Source organism: Canis lupus, chromosome 19, assembly GCF_003254725.2.
Source record: "Canis lupus dingo isolate Sandy chromosome 19, ASM325472v2, whole genome shotgun sequence".
In the NCBI taxonomy this organism is placed as follows: domain Eukaryota; kingdom Metazoa; phylum Chordata; class Mammalia; order Carnivora; family Canidae; genus Canis; species Canis lupus.
Window position 1 is genome coordinate 38,927,460 of NC_064261.1, and position 22,244 is coordinate 38,949,703.

General features: G+C 35.5%; 1 protein-coding gene across 6 annotated transcripts in view; it reads right to left on the reverse strand.

Annotated features, from left to right (window-relative positions):
• ZRANB3 (zinc finger RANBP2-type containing 3) overlaps nt 1-22,244 on the reverse strand; it is a 297,959-nt gene that overhangs the window by 47,423 nt on the left and 228,292 nt on the right. For all 6 annotated transcript variants that reach the window (XM_025430464.3, XM_025430474.3, XM_025430454.3 and 3 more), the window contains 4 exons: nt 11,444-11,563; nt 9,096-9,215; nt 5,988-6,167; nt 4,810-4,962 (listed from right to left, as the gene is read on the reverse strand). In XM_025430464.3, coding sequence (XP_025286249.1) covers nt 4,810-4,962; nt 5,988-6,167; nt 9,096-9,215; nt 11,444-11,563 — 573 coding nt within the window. The remainder of the gene's footprint in view (nt 1-4,809; nt 4,963-5,987; nt 6,168-9,095; nt 9,216-11,443; nt 11,564-22,244) is intronic.

The following is a 22,244-nucleotide window of genomic DNA, read 5'->3' on the forward strand; positions in this document are numbered from 1 at the left end:
TACGTCGGGCTCCCTGCATGGAGCCTGCTTCTCCCTCTGCCTGTGTCTCTGCCTCTCTCTCTTTCTCTCTCTCTCTCTCTGTCTATCATGAATAAATAAATAAAATCTTAAAAAAATAAAGATTAAAAAAATTCTATATTAATCAAAGCAGTCTAGAGGTCTAATGCATCCATATCAAGTCCCAATGGTATTTTTCACAGAATCAGAATAAATAATCCTAACATTTGTATGGAATTACAAAAGACATCGAATAATTAAAGCCATCTTGAGATAGAAGAACAAAGGTGGAGGTATCAGGCACCTTAATTTCAGACTATAGTATACAACTATAGTAATCAAGACAGTATGATATGGGCATAAAAACAGACACATAGATCAATGGAATAGAGAGCACATAAATAAACGCACACATCTATGGTCAACTAATTTTTGACAAAGAAGCTAAGCACATGCTATGGGGAGAGAACAGTATCTTCAAAAAATGGTGTTAGGAGAACTGTATAACCACATATGAAAGAATGAAACTAGACTACTATTTTACACCATATACAAATTAACTCAAAATTGATTAAAGATTTGCGTGTAAAACCTAAAACCATAAAACTGTAAGAAAACATAAGCACTAAGCTCCTTGACACTGGTCAGGGAATGGAATGGAATTTTTGGATCTGACTCCAAAGCAAAGGCAACAAAACCCAAAAATAAATAAGCAGTGCTACACTAAACTGAAAAGCTTTTCACATTGAAGGAAACCATCAACAAAATGAAAAGGCAATCTACTGAATAGGAGAATATATTTGTAAATCATATACCTGATAAGGGGTTAATATCAAAAATATATAAAGAACTCAACCAATAGCAGAAAAGCGAACAATTTAATTAAAAAATGGGCAGGAAATTTAGAGAGACATGTTTCCAAAGAAGACATACAGATGGAAAAAAAAAAAAAGAAGACATATAGATGGCCAGGAGGCAAATAACAAGATGTTCCATATCACTAATTATCAGGGAAATACCAATTGAAATCACTATGAGATATCACCTCACACCAGTTAGAATGGCTATTATCAGAAAGATAAGAAACAATAAGTCTTGGTGAGGATATGCAAAAAGGGAACGGATGTGTACTGTTGGTAGGAATGTAAATTGGTGGAGCCACTATGGAAAACAGTATGGAGGATCCTCAAAAAATTAAAAATAGAACTACAATATGATTCAACTATTCCACTTTTAGGTATTTATCCAAGGAAACAAAACCACTAATTTGAGAAGATATATGCCCCCCCTCCCCGTATATTCCTTGCAACATTATTTACCATAGCTAATAGCCAAGATATAGAAGCAACCCAAATATCCACTGATGAATGGATGTATAAAGAAAATGGTGTGTGTGTGTATACACAGTTTACTACTACTCAGCTATAACAAAAAGGAACTCTTGCCATTTGCAACATGAATGGACCTTGAGGGTATTATGCTAAGTGAAATAATTTGGGCAGAGAAAGACAAATATCGTATGATTTTACTTAAATGTGGAGTCTATAAAAATACAAATTAAAGTAAAATAAACCAAGCTCATAGATGCAAAGAACACACTGGTGGTTGTTAGAAGGGGAAGGGAGGGCAGCCCCGGTGGCGCAGCAGTTTGGTGCCGCCTGCAGCCTGGGGTGTGATCCTGGAGACCCGGACTCGAGTCCCACATCGGGCTCCCTGCATGGAGCCTGCTTCTCCCTCTGCCTGTGTCTCTGCCTCTCTCTGTCTCTCTCTCTGTCTATGAATAAATAAATAAAATCTTTAAAAAAAAAAAAAAGAAGGGGAAGGGAGAGGGTGCATGGCTAAAATAGGTGAAGGGGGTTAACTGAATGGTGACCATGGGTAACAAGACTTACTGTGGTAATCACTTTGTAATGTATACAATATTGAACTATTATGCTGTATTTTACCTCAGTAAAAATGAAAAAATAAATATTTTCTGGTAAAAAAAAAGATATGCATTGAAAAGTCTATGTGAAATAACACTAAACTGTGAAAAAAAAAACACCTCACTTGGCAAAGAAAGATTTGGTAAAGATGATTGGGTGATTTTTTTAAAACTTTGTACAAAGATATATATTTTTCTTCAGACACACTTAAAAACAATAAATATATATATTTGTAGGAAGATGCATTTCAAATTCTTAATACTCATCTTAAAAATGAAGCCTTAAACCTAATTCAACAGTTAAGAACTTTTAGAGAATGAGCAGCTACAAATCATAGTTTTAGTTACATATTTTAAAAACATCTATTGATTTTTTTTATAGACCAAAATATATAAACACTACCAAAAGGAAAGTAGTTTTTTAAACAAAGGAAAAAAGTCTTAATAGTAGTCCATCTATTTTTTTTTTAGCAATTTTTGACAGAATGCCATTCTAGTAACCATCATTCTAAAAAAGTACCTGCTCTCAAAATAAGAGACATAAAAAATTTAGTAACATTACACATAAAAACATGGTTTCTTCTTATGGAACTAAACTTTGCAGACCTTAATTGTATTCCTATAATATCTGATCAATTTTTTTCAAAAATTAAAATTAAATTCCCCTATATGGAATAAGTCACAAGAATAAAAGGTATAGCATAAAGCATATATAGTCAGTGACACTGTAATAGAAATACATGGGGACAGATAATAGCTACATTGTGTAGAACACAGTATAATGCATAAACTTTTCAAATCACTATCTTATATATCCAAACTAACAACATTGTGTGTCAACTATACTCAAAAACAAAACAAAACAAAACAAGACAAAACACCATTAAACTCTCTCTCTCACACCATATTGTACCAAAAGGGCTAGAAGAAAAAACCAGTCTGGATGACTATAAACTTTCCTAATGTATAATTTCTTAGATTATATATGGCCTGTGACAGTATTTGTAATTATACAGAGACATACTCACCATTCAAAATTTACAAATACTGTAATTCTTCTTCTTTTTTAAAATAAAACATTTCTATTGAAGTTGCTATTACATTTTTTACCCATCCTTCTAGATAAAATCAGTATTACAAGTGTAATATGTTTTCTTCCAATCTATGTTTATATATTTGATTAAATATACATATATATTCGTAAATACCTAATATTATTTGTATGTATGTGCTATGCATTTAAAAAATAATTTTATGTTTTCAAAATCTGGTCATGTTAAAACATATAAATCTATCCAATCATGTTAACTTCTAAATGGTATCTTAAGATAATTTAAGTATTAGTCATTTTCCTACTGATAAGTATTTTGGTTGTTTCCAATATAGCATTCCATAAACTGATTCAATAAATATCCTGTACATGTATCCTTATACCCATGGGTAAGAAGATATTTTTAGAAATGGAACGATTTGGTTGGAGGGCATTTCCAACTTTACCGGATATTGCCTAATTGTTCTTCCAAGGAGTTAACAACAATTTATACTCCTCCCCAGCAGTTTATTAGGGTTTGGTATATAAAATGTTCCTAACATTTTTGGTATGTCATGTATTTTCAATGTTGCCAGTCTAGTAGGTGTAAAGTATGGTATTAGTGTAGTTATTTTAAAAGTATTTTGCATGTTGGAAGGACAAAGCTACCGAGCAAATACGATGATGATGTCAGGAACCAGAGTTCTTATTGTTGGATAAGGGAAACATAAATACTTACACTCGCAGAGATATGTAGAGAAGGTAAAAAAGAACCTGGTGGTCCTGGATGTGAACTGGAGAGTTAGAGTGAATTTATGAACTAAAAATGCACACATACATATTAATCTAGCCATGCAAAAATGTATGTATACGTGCAAAAATAGCACACATTAATAGTAACTGCATCCTCAAGTTCTAGTGATATTTTTCTTAAATGAGGAAAAATAAAGTTCATCTTTACAGAAGAATGCCAGCTAATAAATACAGAAGCAAAGATAAAATTATAAAAACCACTATCTCAAAACTGATTCAGACAAAGATCATAGTGAATGCTAAGACCACGAGATGAAAGGTTTTGGAAACAGGACAGCCACATAATCTCAAAGCACCACGCTACAGATTACTTAATAATTGTCAAGGGAAAAACCTGCCTTTACAGTTTGCCTTATCTTGGTGAGATAGAGCTTCTTTCTGTGCTTATTGGCTATTCAGGTGTCCTCTAATGCTCACATTCTTGGCTTATTTTCCTGGTGGCTTGTGTTTAACTAACTTGTATTAATTCTTATATACTGTGGAAATTGTAATACAAATATCTTTACAGAGTCTGTGACCTGTCTGTGTTACACTTTGTGGCCAATGTAACATTTTTCCCTGTCCTCTGGATCATAAATATAGCCACCTACATTTTCTTCTGAAGGCTTGATTCTACTGAGCTTGCTTTTCTAAGGACAATAGTGAGCATGGCATGTGACTGTTGGAAGATACTAAGCCACTGGTGCAGCCTCCTCTCAGTGTCATCTTGCGGTTCTAAGAGATTTTCCAGCTGTATGTGGAGCTCCTTTCAACAAGATAAACAATTTAAATTTGCTATTTTAAAAAATAAATGATAGGGGCACCTGGGTGGCTCAGTCAGTTAAACACCTGCCTTAGGCTCAGGTCATGATCCCATTGAGCCCGCATTGGGTTCCCTGCCCTACAGGGAGCCTGCTTCTTCCTCTCCCTCTGCCTGTCCCTCCCCCTGCTTGAGCTCTCTCTCTGTATCAAATAAGTAAATACAATCTTATAAAAAATTAAAAATAAATGATATAGTTTTAGGATATTAAAAAATAAAAAAAAAGAGTTTGTCATATAATCTTACATGAGTGAACAAAATTTCATTCTTGAGCTCTTCGCAGCTTTCACTCGGAATCCAAGCTTCAGCGAACTGCAGGAAATCCCATTTTTCCTTATCACCTTCCTCAGCCTGAAGCTGTTCCTTCCTACCATTCAGTGTGCTCCCTGTGACTTGTGTCTGTAAGATGAAGAAGCAGATGAATTTTACTAAAGTTCTCTCACAGCTGACAATTACTAAGCAGTGATTTTATTTTGCACTTAAACCATGAACAATTCACAAAAGAAACTCTTAGTGTTTCAACCTATCATGGACTTTGGTAATAAAATTTTTCAAAATTACAACCAAATTACCAAATCGACGATTCCTATACTTAATGAGGAAAATGTCTAACTAGAGAAGTTATACTATTCGCTTTTCTTATAAAAACTTTTATTCTAATATTTATAAACTCTGAAATTGAACCCACATGACTGGCCATTTTGAAACTTTATACTCAGTGCTTGAAAAACAACCTCTAATAATTAGTCAAATCCTTTCTATAAATACCCCCCAAGTTCGGGAGAAGAGACAGTTGAGTGGATAGAGCAAGGAGTGTCCCTCATACCCTTTCTGGAGTCCTGGTACAGGCTGTCCTCTGTCCAAAATTAGCAGGGAACTCAATCCGTCTGAGTAAGAATTTATTTTTACCTTATAAAAAGGACTTGGAGGGATCCCTAGGTGGCTTAGTGATTTAGCACCTGCCTTTGGCCCAGGGCATGATCCTGGAGTCCTGGGATGGAGTCCCACATTAGGCTCCCTGCATGGAGCCTGCTTCTCCCTCTGCCCGTGTCTGTCTGTCTGTCTCTTTCTCTCTTTGTGTGTGTCTCTCATGAATAAATAAATAAAATCTAAAAAAAAAAAAAGGACTTGGAGTTTGACAGTGTTATGGTTCCTTGCTACCTCATCCTCTTCTGCCCTCTAAAATGGTAGATGAAGACCTCAAAATATAGTAAGAACATACATAAATTCATATCTCTCCCTTATTATAGAGGATAGGTATGATACTACCAACTGATGACTTTTTTAACATTGGTCCCTATCAGCATCACTATCTTAGTGTGCTTGGATATCCTTTGCCTGAAAACATTACAACTCAGCCTCTTAATTTATGTAGGCTCTGCATAATGAGTAAGTTGGTAACTTGGTTTGAATTCAAGCTTTACCTTTCGATTCAACATCCCCCACATAAGGGTGTCTAGAGTCCCATTTGCAACAAGGTAGTGAATATTCACAGAGCTGCACTGTCCAATTCGGTGAGCACGGTCTTCTGCTTGTTTTATATGTCCAGGGTCCCAATACAGCTCAGCAAATACAACATAAGTTGCAGCAGTAAATGTCAAACCCTAAGCAAAATAAAGAAAAGAAATTGAGATTCAAATAAACAGAATGTAACATAGAGCCAGATATAATAAAGTCTTCCTGATCATGTTAAATGAACAAGAGAAAGCTGAAGGACTTAAAAACAAATCAGTCTTTTGTTTTAAGTCAAATTAAGAAAATTTAATTCATGAAAGGCAAATGAAGACTGCTTATTGCAAATGGCCAGGTAAACTACAAAAAACATATTTAAAAGGTATTTCAATATTTCAAGTCAGTTTGATGGAGATATATATATATATATATATATATATATATATATATATATATAAACAAAATCACTTTATCCTCTGATCAGGACTGGATTCACATTACCACTGGAAAATCTAATAAAATGCATTATAAATGAGAATATAATTTCCAACACATGGTATCCATAGCAACTAGGCAGTCAGCAATGACTTGCTCTATTCATTTAATTCATAGTGTTGTTCTATAAAGCAAGAAAATAATGTCTCCAGTCACACTGTTCTCTTCCTATGAAATTTCTCATGTTACATCTCAAACACCTTTAAGTTTACTGGCTTATATTTCAATATATATAACACAACCGAATTTCTTCTGCAGCAATTGCATTTTACATGAGTTTGAAATAATGTCATTAATAAGTATTAACTAAGTCTTGTCTTATAATCACCATATGAAAAATAATGCAAATCTCAAACTAAGAATGTGTCCAAAACAGCATGATTTTGAAGTTTAAAGGCTGGGTGAAATGCGAACCATGCTTAAGCCATTGCCACATAGTAGTAAATGATGTTATGTGGTTGAAAGAAATACCTACCATCCTTTGAGAGAATCAATCTAATCCATGCTGTTGTTCACATGCACTGAAACTTCTTTCAGTGAATGACCTTTGTGACTTGCATGCTGTTATTTTGATATAACCTTAACCTAAAATATTTTTATATCACATAACAATATCATACTAGCATTCATTAAATGGTGGCATTAGTTCTCAGGCTGAAAAATTCACTAAAGATCCATCACTTTGGAACACAAGTTAGAAGTGATAGAAACATGGTGAACCCAGCCACCATCAAACTCAACTGTGCTGTTATTTAGGACAGGAAATACCACAAAATATTAGAGATGATGCTGGAAAATAAGAAGTAGTATTTAAAGAGGGATGAACACCTTTAAGTGTGTTAGAAGCATCATATAACCATATAAGAATAAAGTAGGGAAATAGGCTGGCAAGACCCACATGCCTCTAAGATACTACTAAACTACAATGGAAGATTCACAGCCCCAAGAACAAAGTCTTTTGTACTTTCCTTTATTCCTATGAACATACTACTGTTCAAGTATATGAGTTTTGAATTATACCAGGTCTTTGGGAATACAGTCTTGAATAAAATATGGGTGGCCTATACAATTTTAATTTCAGAAAGTCTTTTATCAAGCCACCCCTAGATCCTCCTGCCTGGCTTCCTTCTGCTTTTCTTCTCCCATGCTATGAGTACTCCATTTCTAATTTTAAGTTCTTTTTGAGATATTCTCTCTGGCTGGATTATTTTAACAGATATAATACTCAGACTACTTAGAGGTTTAATCCAACATGAGGGAAATGTTGAGACAACCCTCCTTTTGGTTATAACTCCTGGTGAGTTCTAGAACTTCTTTTTCATCATAGAGCTATTTTCTTTATATAATTTTATAGACATCAATTAGCTGGCTAAAACCAATCTTTGGCTCTGGTTCAGATTCCAGTGTCTACAGAAGATGCCAGATACGCTATATACCAGGTTGGATGCACAGCAATATGTTCAATAATTTTTCCCTATGTTAAATACCCTGGCTTAGACATTTATATCAAAATACTGTAGAATGTTAGTAGAAAAAAGTCCAGAAGAATCTCCCTTACATAGTGTGGCAGAGACTGGTATTGTCTTTCATAACAGCTAGTCAGCTCTGTTTTCTTTGTAACATAACACCTGAGTTTTAATGTGACTAGACAAAATAAAGGCTACTTTCCCCAGCTTCCCTTGAGGTTAGTTGTAACCATGGGGCAACCTGCAGGTGAATGAGATGAAGCATTCCTTTCTCCAGTTGGCAGCCTAGATTGCAAATATGATGGAGGAACTCTAGCAGCTCTCTTAAATTAGAGATACCTGCTTGGAATGGTAAAGCAGAAAGCCAGGAGAGGCTTATGTCCTAAGGATCTTGTGGAACTACCATGCGCACCTGGGAAGGTCTACATGAAAGAATAAAACTTTGTGAATTTGAGTCATTCTTAATTTGGGTTTTCTTTTCTTTTTCTTTTTTTTTTTTTCTTTTTTCTTTTTGGAAAAGAGAGAGAGAGCACAAGCAGGGGGAGTAGCAGAGGGAGGGGGATAAGCAGGCTCCCTGCTGAGCAGGGAGCCCGATGGGATGCGGGGCTCAATTCCAGGACACTGGGATCATGACCTGATCCGAAGGCAGATGTTTAACCCACTGAGCCACCAAGGGGCCCCTAATTTGGGTTTTCACATACTTGCAGCCAAACCCAATCCTAAGGGTCAAGCCTGGCGTGCTGCATAAAAAGTTCTCAGACGGAAGAGTTCTCTTCCCTCAGGCTACCTTTCCTCATAGGTTCTAGTAAAACCAATCAAATAAGGTAAGTGCTATAAGAAATGAAAGGAAAATTGTATGCAAATGCAAAGTAAGAAAAAAGGTCATGCAAAAGTATTACAATCAAATTAACTACACTCATCTAGGAAATTCTTTCCTTGAAAATTTAGGAAGATTTGAGTCAGATGTGTTGAGGTCTCCTTCTATTATGCTTTCTAGCACTCTCCAAAGTAGAATACTTATTACACCTTTATCTTGATATAAAGTTATAATTATAGTTAATGATCTTTTTATTATCTTAATGATATTTCATTATTAAGTTCACACCAGAAATTTCTTACCTGGCCAGCAGCCTGAATGCTTAGGATAGCCACACGAGTATCGGGATCCTTCTGAAACTGATTAACTAGATGTATTCTTTCTGAAGATGGAACACTTCCGTCTATCCTAATGTAGCGAGTCTAGTATCAACAAGGGAAATGGCAAAATTAGCACAAATCCCTATCCACCCAACTCATTTTATGTATTTAATACCTTATTTTTATGCTCACATATCAATACAGAAATGGGTTAAGATAAAAGGTTAGTAAATGTTATATAAGAAGTATCTTAACCAAATTTCTCAACAGCTTCTTATAACAATTCCATATTTTTAAATCTTTTAATCTACTTGAGGATAGGCTCTATGTCTAATTCATCCTCATACCATCAATGCCAAGTTTGATACCTTGTATAAAACAGAGGCTCCATAAATCACTGAATTAAGCTAATATCTTTAGTAAAATTCTGTGTAAATTCACATGCTAACTTTAAAGTTACAGATTCACTGATTCCAAAGTAAAAATAAAGCCAAACAGGGGAAAAGGGAGAAAAGAGGATTCTACCCACATTATTAAGGATTCATGAAGTGTAGTGCATTTACTTCTGAAATATCCCAATATTAACTGGGAAAAGATCTTTTTTAGTATACCATTCGAATTCTTTTTTTTTTTTTCATTCCTCAACTTAACAGAAATAAGTGATAAGGTCACTCCCATTGAGTTGGGGAAATCAAGACATTCACACACATTTCTAAAAAAGTAGGAAAACATTAAGTGCTAAGCTGAACAGTGCTGTCTTCTAGGAATGATTCGGGTTAGGAAAAGAGAACAATCAGTGTGTGTTAGGGCAGCTAAAAAGAACTCATTACTCAACTTTCTAAAATTCACTATGAGTCTTGAATTTCAAAGTCTCATTTATATATGGACTTCTATGGAAAACGTAGCCTTATATAGGTGAGACAGACAAATATTCACTTTCATAAGGAAATAGTCAAGTTAATCATTAAATAGAATGTCCCATATTAACTTTCTATGTCTTCACAGACAGATATACATTGATCATTGATCCATTTAATATCCAATAAGGAAGCTTATAAATTCTTCCAACAGTCTTTCTAAAGAAAACACACATTATCAGGCTAGGGAGATTGGGAGAAATTCACTTCCAACCCATGGCTGCCTACCATTTTTAACTGTTAGTGATGTTAAATGGGATTCTAAACACATCAGCAAAGCAGAAGCGGGGAGAAGAGACTGCTATACTTAGAATAGATCCTGGTAGTTTTAAAGTTTTAAGTTTAATGGAATCAGAGTAAGAAAATATTATGAATCTAATTTTATTGCCCAACCATTTAAAAAATATTTCTAAGGTTACTTAACTCTTCCTCAAAAGTCATTTTAAAGATATGATATGATAATCAATGTGAGAGCATCTTTTCATGGATAGTACTTTATTGTATTATATTATCATAAATCTTTGTATGAAGGAAACACTAGAATTACTTCTTGGGCAATGTTAATAAACATACTGGCAAACACTCAAAAAATATACACAAAGTTTTAAAAAACACAGCTTAATTCCTTCATTTAAAAATCTATCTACACAGACAAGTGGTTTTACTGCTACATGTATATTAAGCTCACATAATCTGTCAGGAAATTCCTTCTGGTTGTTCCTGAGCATCTCTAAAAGCCCTCAGCACATAAAGAGAGAGGACAGATTTAAACTCTAAAAAGAAAAAATCGCAGATGCTGTCACAGATAAGACTGTTGGGGAATTAGGTGAACCTAAGAAAATGAAGTAAGGCCAATAGGTTTGGGGAGCTTACCTGAGAAACGTATGAGACTGTACCTGGCCCATATGTTTCAAACTCATCTGTATTATATCTTATTCTAAATCATACTCTACAGAGTATGCTATCTGGAAGTTTAAAAGGTGTAACAGCAGCTGAGTACTAAAACTGGATGAATTCATTCTGTTTCCCCTCGACATTATCCATATTCTAAGGCTGCTGCCTTGCAGGTAAAGAAAAATTTTAATTTTTAACTGCCTACATCAGTCTCAAATGGTATATCCAATAACAATAATGGATTTCACAATATAGCCTATCAAGTCAGCATATTTTAATCAATCCAGAAAATTACATCAGTGGAAAATTATAAGTCTGGAATAAAAGAAAGAGTTTAATGTATATCATTAACATAATAGTAATATAATGTTAGTATAATTTATAAGAAAAATCTAATAATAATTAATGTATCATTTAAGCAAGGCCATAAAAACCCCTCAATTACAAGACTACAATTGATGTTTAGTGTATTAAAAATCTCCATTCTAGAAAGAATTTTATAGAAAAGTGATAACATACCTTGCTTTCTATGACTGCTTCTGTACAAGCTTGGAGCATGCTTAAATGATGAGCAAAAACCAGAAATTTAAGTGAATCATTCTGAAGCATCATCTTAATATAGTCCTTTACGGCACCTGCCTAAATATTAAAAGTTAAACTTTATTAACAGTATATAATTTTTTATTAAAAAATCATATCACTTTATTTTCACAAAGCAAGAAAAACTTTTTAAAAGTCAAAAATTTCTATGACCTTTCAACTGCTCTGTTCTCTAGGTAGCCTATGGAAATACAGGTTCACATCTAAGGGGAAACTGGAAAAAGAGACACAAGAGAGGGAAAACAAAGACAAAAAAATCCAACAACTTGGGAAGTAAAGAAACTTCTCATTCCACAACAAGAATGAGAAGACAAAGTTTCTTTCCTTTTTTTTTTTTTTTTTGAAGATAAAGTTTCAATGGAAAATAGGAGGCTGTGGCCAAAAAAGGGGTTGGTGGTTTTGTTTAGAAGGTAATTTTCAAAAAAGCTCATATAAAAGACTAAGTGGAATAGGGTTAAGGAGGAAATGATGAATAGCATTTTTTTGAAAGAGAAAACTAAAAAATAAGAAAGCTGAGACCAGAGCCTAAGGATTAAGGAAAATTGATTGATTCATTTTTTAAAAAGATTTTATTTTATTTATTTATTCATGAGAGACAGAGAGACAGAGAGAGAGAGAGAGAGAGACATAGGCAGAGGGAGAAGCAGGCTCCTGCTCTCTGGATATGACCGAGATCATATCTGAGCTCTGGGATCACAACCTGAGCCAAATGCAGACGCCCAACCACTGAGCCACCCAGGCACCTCTCATTCATTTTTTTTTTTAAACTAAAAAACTTCAGTACATTTAAAAACAGGCCATTTAAAATGTAGACAGGCTAAGAGAAATGGAAAATGAGGGAATTTAGCTTGTCTCCAGGATGGAGACGTTTGTAGACGAGACTGGAGTGATGGGATGAAGCTAATAGGAGGGAGGTTTGAGAGCACAGGGGGACTTATGAAGAAAGGAGAGGTAGAAAAGAGAAAATGTGGTAAAAAGGAAAAAAATCAAGAAAGCTCAGAATAAAAAGACTTTTCTTAGTTAACTTGAGGACAAGTTACCTATTAAGAGTAAGACTATGAGGTGAATTAAATAGGAATTAAATTTAAAGCATCAATTAAATCTAAAACATGAATATAGTCTTAAAAAATAACTACTTATAACTTGTAACTTAAAAAATAGCTACTCAGAAATTTAGGGAAAAGAGAGCAATTGAATACATTTGAACCTAGACTCCCTCTCAATGCTGTATTTAAAAGATAGCAAAGTGTACACTGACAAAGAGAACTGCAGAGGGATCATTAGCAACAAAACTTTGGAAACTAGGGGTACCTGGGTGGTTCATTCGGTTAAGCGGCCAACTCTTGATTTCTGCTCACGTCATGATCTCAGAGTTGTGAGATCGAGACCTGTGTAGGGCTCTACGTTCAATGGGGAATCTGCCTGAGATTCTCTCCATCTACCACTCCCCTCCACTCATGCAGCTTCTCTCTCTCATATAAATAAATGTTAAAGAAAAAACAAAAATAAAACTTTGGAAATGAAAATTTAGTTTAGTAAATGATTTGCCAACCTAACAGCTCCTAAGGTGACAATATGGAAAGTTGAGAAGCCTGTGGTTTAGAATACAGTAACATAAAAAGGCTTAGGAAATGGTGCAAGGGGAAGTGAGGTTGGGGGTGTGGCGACAACAGGAGGATTGGTCAAAAGAATATTTAAGTAGCTGATTATGTGTAACACTGATCTATATCCTTTCTGCACCTACTCCACACAACAGAGTACTTCTCCAACCTACCCTGGCAAAAAGAAAGATTTATTTTCTGGAGAGGGTAAAACAGAAGGTATCTTGATAAAGGAATCATCCATTGATGGTAGGCTATCCTACAAAAATCATAGGAATTAAATAAAAGTTACATAATAAATGCTGAGGTCTGCCTTCTCCCTCAGTCTTCTTATCCTCCCATATCCCCCAAAAGATAAAGAGGCTTATGCCTTCTACACAGGAGAGAAGAATCATATAAAATGATTGCTTTCTAGGGAATCAGACAACCCAAGGAGAAAAGACTAAAGATTCTGATATTGAGAGTTCCTCAACAAGACATCCAGTCAGATCACCCTTTACTGAAGGCCATATTCTAAGCCATATCCATGTATAGAGTTTCTAGTCAGTGTAACTAGAAGAGATTATATTTATAAAACAATAGGATGCTCAAAAAAGAAATGATTAAGGGGGAAGGAGAGGGAAGTACTCTTGGAAATTAAAAGTTTAATAACAGAAATTAAAAATTCACAGGTTGTGAAGCTGAAAAAGTCTTCTGGGAAGTAGGTGAAAAATAATAGGGTAAATATAAAAGTATATGAAAATTAGAGGGCCAAACCAAAAGGGCAATGTTTTGGAATAATAAAATTTCTAGAAACAACAGAGAAAATAGGAAAGAAAATAAACAGAGAAACAGAAAAAGTTTTACAGAACTTAAGAGCTTGAGTTTCCAAAGTGGAAAATGGAATAGGTCCTCTGAGGATCCCTCACAATGGATGAAAATGGACCCAGAAAATGGGATTGCAAGGTCCATCATCATGAAATTTTAGAACACTGGGGACAAAGAAATAATTCTATAAGCTTCCAGGGAGTGGAGGAAAAGAATTAAAATAGAATAAAAGCTCTGAAGTGCACTGAATTACTCAACATCAGTACTAGTAATTCTGAGAGAAAATTATTTCTAAGAATTTATACCAAGCCAAATTAAAAATCAATTATAAATGTAGAATAAAGCCATTTTCAAGGATGCAGAGACTCAAATAATTGATGACAGCTAAAATCACAAAGCAAGCAGTAATACAAACCAAGAAGCAATATAAACATGTTGCTGAGGGATTTGAAGTAAATACTAAAAAACAAAATAAAACAGCTAACAGAACAGAAAGTGGTTGCCTCTGGGGAATAACTTGAGAATATTTATTTTTTGAAATAGCTGTTTTTCCTCATTAAACTATGATCATATTTAGCTTTGCTAATAATAAAAAAAATTTAAAGAAAGGTATTTCCAAATTGAAAAATACCTATTTAAAATTAATGCACATGACTATGAAGTCATGACTATTTTGCAAGTTATATTTTGTATGTATAAATTTTCCAAACAATAGAAATTCATCATACAGTGAAACTGGAGGCCATTAAGAACTTTAGTCTTGGATTTCAATGCCTCGGAAAGTGAAATGAAGTCCTCTCAAAATAAGAAACTATAAATTCCAGATATGTTGCTATGGTAACTGAACCACTTTAATAAACCGCTCGTTTGACTAAAGAGCTGTATTTACTGTGATAAGTCTTTCAAAAAACACATGTCAAGCTGGAGTATTTTTAAGGTACATTTATTGACCATCCATTGCAGACTCAAATTATACAATCACTGTACCCCAAGTCTCAGATGAGTGGCAAGCTATTTCTGCCAGAGTCCCCTCCACTGATACCATCCCTTCCTCATTACAAACAGAACTGCTGATGCCAAAGCCCAAACCTCCTGTTCCCCACTCTTTCTAATCACTGATTTAGAAAGGCTTATGGTTAATATTAACATTATAAAGTTCAATTATATAATGCACTAAACACTCTCTTGGGACTAGCCTGGTAACTTAATGATCATTGTGACCTTGCTTCCTATGAGAATGAGAACCAAAATATTCAGGTAACAAATAAACTTTAGGATTTTTCTTAGGTTCTTAGAATGGGATTGCAAATCCATGAAGGCAAGAGAAACAAAAGCAAAAATGAACTATTGGGACTTCATAAAGATAAGAAGCTTTTGCAAAGCAAAAGATACCGTCAACAAAACTAAAAGACAACCTACAGAATGGGAGAAGATATTTGCAAATGACCTATCAGATAAAGGGCTAGTATCCAAGATCTATAAAGAACTTATTAAACTCAACAGCAAAGAAACAATCTAATCATGAAATGGGCAAAAGACATGAAGAGAAATCTCACAGAGGAAGACATAGACATGGCCAACATGCACATGAGAAAATGCTCTGCATCACTTGCCATCAGGGAAATACAAATCAAAGCCACAATGAGATACCACCACACACCAGTGAGAATGGGGAAAATTAACAAGGCAGGAAACAACAAATGTTGGAGAGGATGTGGAGAAAGAGGAACCCTCTTGCACTGTTGGTAGGAATGTGAACTGGTGCAGCCACTCTGGAAAACTGTGTGGAGGTTCCTCAAGAGTTAAAAATAGACCTGCCCTACGACCCAGCAATTGCACTGCTGGGGATTTACCCCGAAAATACAGATGCAGTGAAATGCCGGGACACCTGCACCCCGATGTTTATAGCAGCAATGTCAACAAGAGCCAAACTGTGGAAGGAGCCTCGGTGTCCATCGAAAGATGAATGGATAAAGAAGATGTGGTTTATGTATACAATGGAATATTACTCAGCCATTAGAAACGACAAATACCCACCATTTGCTTCGATGTGGATGGAACTGGAGGGTATTATGCTGAGTGAAGTAAGTCAATCGGAGAAGGACAAGCATTATATGGTCTCATTCATTTGGGGAATATAAAAAATAGTGAAAGGGAATAAAGGGGAAAAGAGAAAAAATGAGTGGAAATATCAGAAAGGGAGACAGAACATGAAAGACTCCTAACTCTTGGAAACAAACTAGGGGTGGTGGAAGGGGAGGTGGGCAGGGGGTGGGGGTGACTGGGTGACGGGCACTGAGGTGGGCGCTTGACAGGATGAGCACTGGGTGTTAGTCTATATGTTGGCAAATTGAACACCAATAAAAAATTTATAAAAAGAAAAAGAAAAAAAACATAATAGTCCTGGGGGGGGGGGAAAAGAGTGCATTTTAAAATGTACTATTCAAGCATGCTAATTTTATTCTAATTAGTACCGTCACTGCATTGTCATATTTTAAGCTACCTGAGCAGGATTTGCTTTCAAACTATCTTAAGTACAAATTAAGTTGGAATGGCAGGTCCTGATCAGCATTTTGGTTATGCTAGTTCAGGTTTTGTAGAAGTTGAAAAAATTTTTGTGCTCACAATTGTATTTTATTGAAACAGACTGTTAATAATGTGTCTGTTCAAGCTCTAAATTACATAACAAAGACTACACACTACATCTCATTTAAAGAAATACAGAAATGAAGGGAATATGTGCTAAAATTTCTTAAAATTTTTTTTAGTGAATAGGTATATATCATGCTTTTCGAAGTAAAAGTGCTTACTAAGAAAAACCTAAACTGCATTAAAGACCTGATGAGGGACACCTCAGGGACTCAGGACTTGATCCTGGGGTCCTGGGATCAAGTTCTGCATCGAGCTCCCTGCAGGGAGCCTGCTTCTCCCTCTGCCTGTGTCTCTGCCTCTCTCTGTGTGTCTCTCATGAATAAATAAATAAATAAAATCTTAAAAAAAAAAAAGCCTGATGAAACTTACTTGATATTAAATTGTCAGCTTTTAATCAAATGATAGAAGGGAGAAATAATGAATGAAAAAAAAATCAAACGTGCACTATGACACAGACTCTCTCCTTGATCAAACATTAGTTTGGTTCAGTTAGTTTGTTCCCTTTAATTAGTTTAAATGGTTTTCCCAGGCCCTCTTGACGAGGCCTCAGCGTGTCCTGGCCAGGCCTACACAGCTCAGTCTCAGCAAGAATCCTGCAGAGTCCGTTTATCAAGAAAGCCTGTACCTTTGCTACCTGATCAACACTTGGTATCTGATCAAGTTCCTCACCCACTACTTACAATGTCTAAGTCCTTGGTCTTCCTTGAGCAAGAATCCTCCTGCCCTTAATGTCTCCTTTTAGTAATTTTGTATCCACTAATCCCTCTACCCCCAATCCTGCTCAGTGACTGACTATAAACCTCCACTGGTTCTTGTTGTATTCAGAGTTGAGTGATTTCTCTCTACAACTGTAAAGGAGTTGACTTCTTTGCAATGATTTTGCCTGAAATCTTCCTTACCATTTTAATAACTATTGGAATGATTTTTTGTTTGTTTGTTTGTTTGTTTGTTTAGCTGCCACAAATTCCAGTTGAGGGAGTATGAACAAACAAGAAGCTCCTCCTTAAATTTGAAGTTCTTAGGCTCCAGAGCAAATGCAGTGTTATTTACATATGGGATGGCCAATGGGCTTTAAGGAAAGGTCTTCAGGCCCTTTTTAATCAACACATGGTGAATTGTGATTGATCTAAGCAAACCTAGCACTTCTATTCTTCATGCAAGTGATTCTGACTAATAAGAAATGGAAGAAGTCTGTAGGAGCCTTCTAACAAAATCCTGACAAGGGACTCTTTGGAAAGCTTTGTCTTGCTTTGGACATTATGGTCTATATTTAATCTAAGGAACTGCAGAAGCCACTTGGGGCTACTATTGAAGCCATCAAGAACACTCAGTGAACTACCATAGCCAAAGCAGAAAGACAAAAGAAGCTGGGTTCTTTACAGAAACAAACACAACCCCCCCCCCCAAAATACAATACCTTTCTTGAGATATAATTCATAGACCATTAAATTTGCCAATTTACAGTGTACATACAGTTCAATGGCTTTTAGTATATTCAGAGTTGTGCATCCATCACCATAGTTTTAGGATATTTGCATTATTCTAAAAAGAAACTCTACCTTTTAGCCATTGTATCCCCACCCTGGACTCTGTTTCACCCCTTGCTCTAGATAAACACTAATCTACTTTCTGTCTTTATGAATTGGACTATTTTGGACATTTCACATAAAATGAATAATATAATGTAATCTTTTGTGACTGGCTCTTTATTAGCAATATTTTTTAATTTAGCAAGTTTAGGAGAATTTTTAAAAAAGATTTTAATTTATTTATTCATGAGAGACACACACAGAGAGAGGCAGAGATACAGGCAGAGGGAGAAGCAGGCTCCCTGCGAGGAGCCTGATGTGGGAATCAATCCCAGGTCTGCAGGATCATGACCTGAGCCAAAGGTAGGCGTTCAATCACTAAGCCACCCAGGTGCCTTAGCAAATGTTTTCAATCCATATTATGACATGTATCAGTACCTAATTTCATTCTATTGCCAAGTAACATTCCATTGTATGGATATATCACATTTTATCTGTCCATTCCCAATCAATATCCTCTCTGCTTCTCATTTTTATACATTTATCTTGTTCACCTTATACTGCTTCTACTAATTTATCTGTGATAGTTGACCTATCTTTTATCCTTTAAAATGATCTTATAAGAGGAAAGGAAAGTGCAAAAGTAAAAGAGAATATGCATTGCTTATTCACCTCCCACCCACCCTCACAAAAGAAAGGCTAAGAATTTGTCTTCTGTAATCCCTTCCCCCTTGCCCATGGTTCTTTCTTTTTTTTTTTTTTTTAAGATTTTATTTATTTATTCATGAGAGACAGACAGAGAGAGAGAGAGAGAGAGAGGCAGAGACACCGGCAGAGGGAGAAGCAGGCCCTATGCGGGGAGCCCGATGTGGGACTTGATCCTGAGTCCCCAGGGTCATGCCCTGGGCTGAAGGTGGCGCTAAACCGCTGAGCCACCTGGGCTGCCCCTGCCCATGGTTCTTAATTTAGAAACCGTATTATCAGCCCAAGAAGTATTTTCAAATCTGGTAGTAAATATTTTCAAATCCAGCAGACCTCCTTCAGAAGAAGAATGGAAGTTCCATACTATAATGTTAGTATGTTGCACAATTTCACTGAGCCCCATGACAAAATTTTCCCATAGAAAATAATAGTTTCACTTCCAAAGAAGGTTTAGGGGAACTACTGGAAGTGTTACTTTCTTATTTCTAGATATGTTTTTTTTCTCATTTCACTTAATTTTTGTTTTCATCATGATAAACATACCTCTCAATCCTTATTCCCTATATGTTCTCCATACCCCACACCCACCTCCCCTCTTGTAACCATCAGTTTGTTCTCTACATAGTTAAGAGTCTCTTTCTTGGTTTCTCTCGGTCTCTTTTCTTTTGCTTGTTTTGTTTCTTAAATTCCACATATGAGTGAGATCATATGGTATTTGTCTTTCTCTCACTGATTTATATTGCTTAGGATTATACTCTCTAGCTCCATCCATATCACTGCAAATGGCAACATTTCACTCTTTTTATGTTTGAATAACATTCGTGTGTGTATGTGTGTACCACATCTTCTTTATTAATTTACTGATGAACTACTTGGGCTACTTCCATAATCTGACTACCGGAGACAATGCTGCAATAAACATATGGGTGCATGTATCCCTTTGAATTAGTATTTCTGCATTTTTTGAGTAAATACCAGTAGTGTGATTATTGGATCATAGGTAATTCTATTTTTATTTTTTTTAGACAAAACTCCATACTGTTTTCCAAAGTGGCTGTACTACTTTGTATTCCCACCAACAGTGCAAGAGGGGTCCTTTTTCTTCACATCTTCACCAACAGTTGTTGTTTCTTGTGTTCTTGATTTTAGCCATTCTGACAGGAGCATTTCCCTGATGATGAGTGATGTTGAGCATCTTTTCATGTGTCTATTAGTCATCTATACATCTTCTTTGGAGAAATGTCTGTTCATGTCTTCTGCCCATTTTTAAATAGGATTGTTTGTTTTTTGGGTATTGAGCTGTATCAGTTCTTCATATATTTTGGATACTAACCCTTTATTGGATATGTCACTTACAAATATCTTCTCCCATTCTGTTAGTTGTCTTTGAGTTTTGCTTATGGTTTCCTTCGCTGTGTGGAAGCTTTTTATTTTGATGTAGTCCCAATAGTTTATTTTTCCCTTTCTTTCCCTGGCCTCAGGAGATATATCTAGAAATATATTGTTATGGTTCCTCCTTTGTGGAAGATTAACTGACCATATAATTGTGAGTTTATTCTGGGTTTTCTGTTCTATTCCATTTATGTGTCTATTTTTGTGCCAGTACTATACTGTCTTGATTACTGATGCTTTGTAACATAAATTGAAATCTGGAATTGTGATACCTCCAGCTTTGTTTTTCTTTTTCAAGACTGCTTTGGCTATTCAGACAAATTTTGGGTATGTTTGGTCTAGCTCTGTGGAAAATGCTGTTAGCATTTTGATAGGGATTGCATTGGATCCGTGGATTTGAGTAGTTAGGAATTTTAACAATATTTGTTCTTCCAACCCATGAGCTTGAAAGGTCTTTCAGTTTTTTGTATCTTGAATTTCTTTTATCAATGTTTTATAGTTTTCAGAATACAAGTCTTTCACCTCTTTGGTTAAGTTTATTCCTAGATATTTTATTGTTTTTGGTACAATTGTAAATGGAACTGTTTTCTTAATTTCACTTTCTGCTGCTTCATTATTAGTGTATAGGAATGCAATAGGTATCTGTATACTGATTTTGTATACTACAACTTTTATTCTCTTATGAATATATCTGTAGATAGAAATCTAGCACTTCTGTTTTTTTAAGATTTTCTTTATTTATTCATGAGAGACAGAGAGAGAACGTGCGCGCGCATGAGAGAGAGAGAGAGAGAGAGAGAGGGGCAAAGACACAGGCAGAGGGAGAAGCAGGCTCTGTACAGGAAGCCTAATGTGGAACTCAATCCTGGGACTCCAGAATCATGTCCTGGGTCGAAAGCAGGTGCTAAACCACTGAGCCACCCAGGGATCCCCTCAGTTCATCTAATTCTTTTAAAATTAAATTCAAGTTTAAAAAAAATTTCAGTTTCTTTCTAAACTTTACCTACTGGCCATGTCAATAAAGTGATCAAATTTATATTATCATAGCATAAGCATGAATAAATCTTATTTGGGTGTTAAAAATCATAACACATAGAACATATAAAATTTTAAATTCTAAATATTCTCCATGCTTGCACAAGGATGCTTAAAAATCACTAATAAGAAAAAGACACCACCTTAAACCCAGGGTCACTAACAGATATTAAATTTATTCAGTTATCCTACTGCAGTGATGGCCAAGTACATGTATTTTGGAGCCAGACTATCTGGGTTCAAATCCTGCCTCTATCATTTTCAATCTGAATCCTTGGCCAAGTCAGTCAAACTCTGTGTTTTAGTTTCTCCATCTTTAAAAGGGGCAAACAGTACCTATTCCTCAAGGAGTAGTGATGAGAGTTAAATGACTTAGTGCATAAAATATGCATGTAGTAGTGCTTGGACCATAGTATGCATTGTAAAAAGGTTAGCTCTTATTATTGCTGTATTTCCCCTAGCAAACTACAAAAACAACTTCAACCTTTAAATATTTTCCTCCATATCAGAACCCATGCTTATTGGCTTTCAAATGTCCCACTGCACAGAGAAAAGAGAATTCATCATCTGAAAATTTTTAGCTTTTGTTACTTTCACTCATCCTCATTTTCTTTCCCTTTGTAACAAGAGAGGTATTTCTTCTTTTCTCTAAGGCAAATCTCTTCACCTGTGATTCCAAACTTAACCATTCCTACTACCTCAAAAACCTTATACAACTCTTCCTTTTCAAGTGGATTATTGCTCCTTTTAAAAAAATTTTTTAAGATTTATTTTTTATTTTTTTATTTATGAGAGAGAGAGAGAGAGAGAGAGAGAGAGGCAGAGACATAGGCAGAGGGAGAAGTAGGCTCCATGCAGGGAGCTCGACGTGGGACTCGATCCCGGGTTTCCAGGATCACACCCTGGGCTGCAGGCGGTGCTAAACCACTGCGCCACCAGGGCTGCCCGGATTATTGCTCCTTTTATTCTTTATTTATTGTATCTTTATTAAGGCCTTCCTTC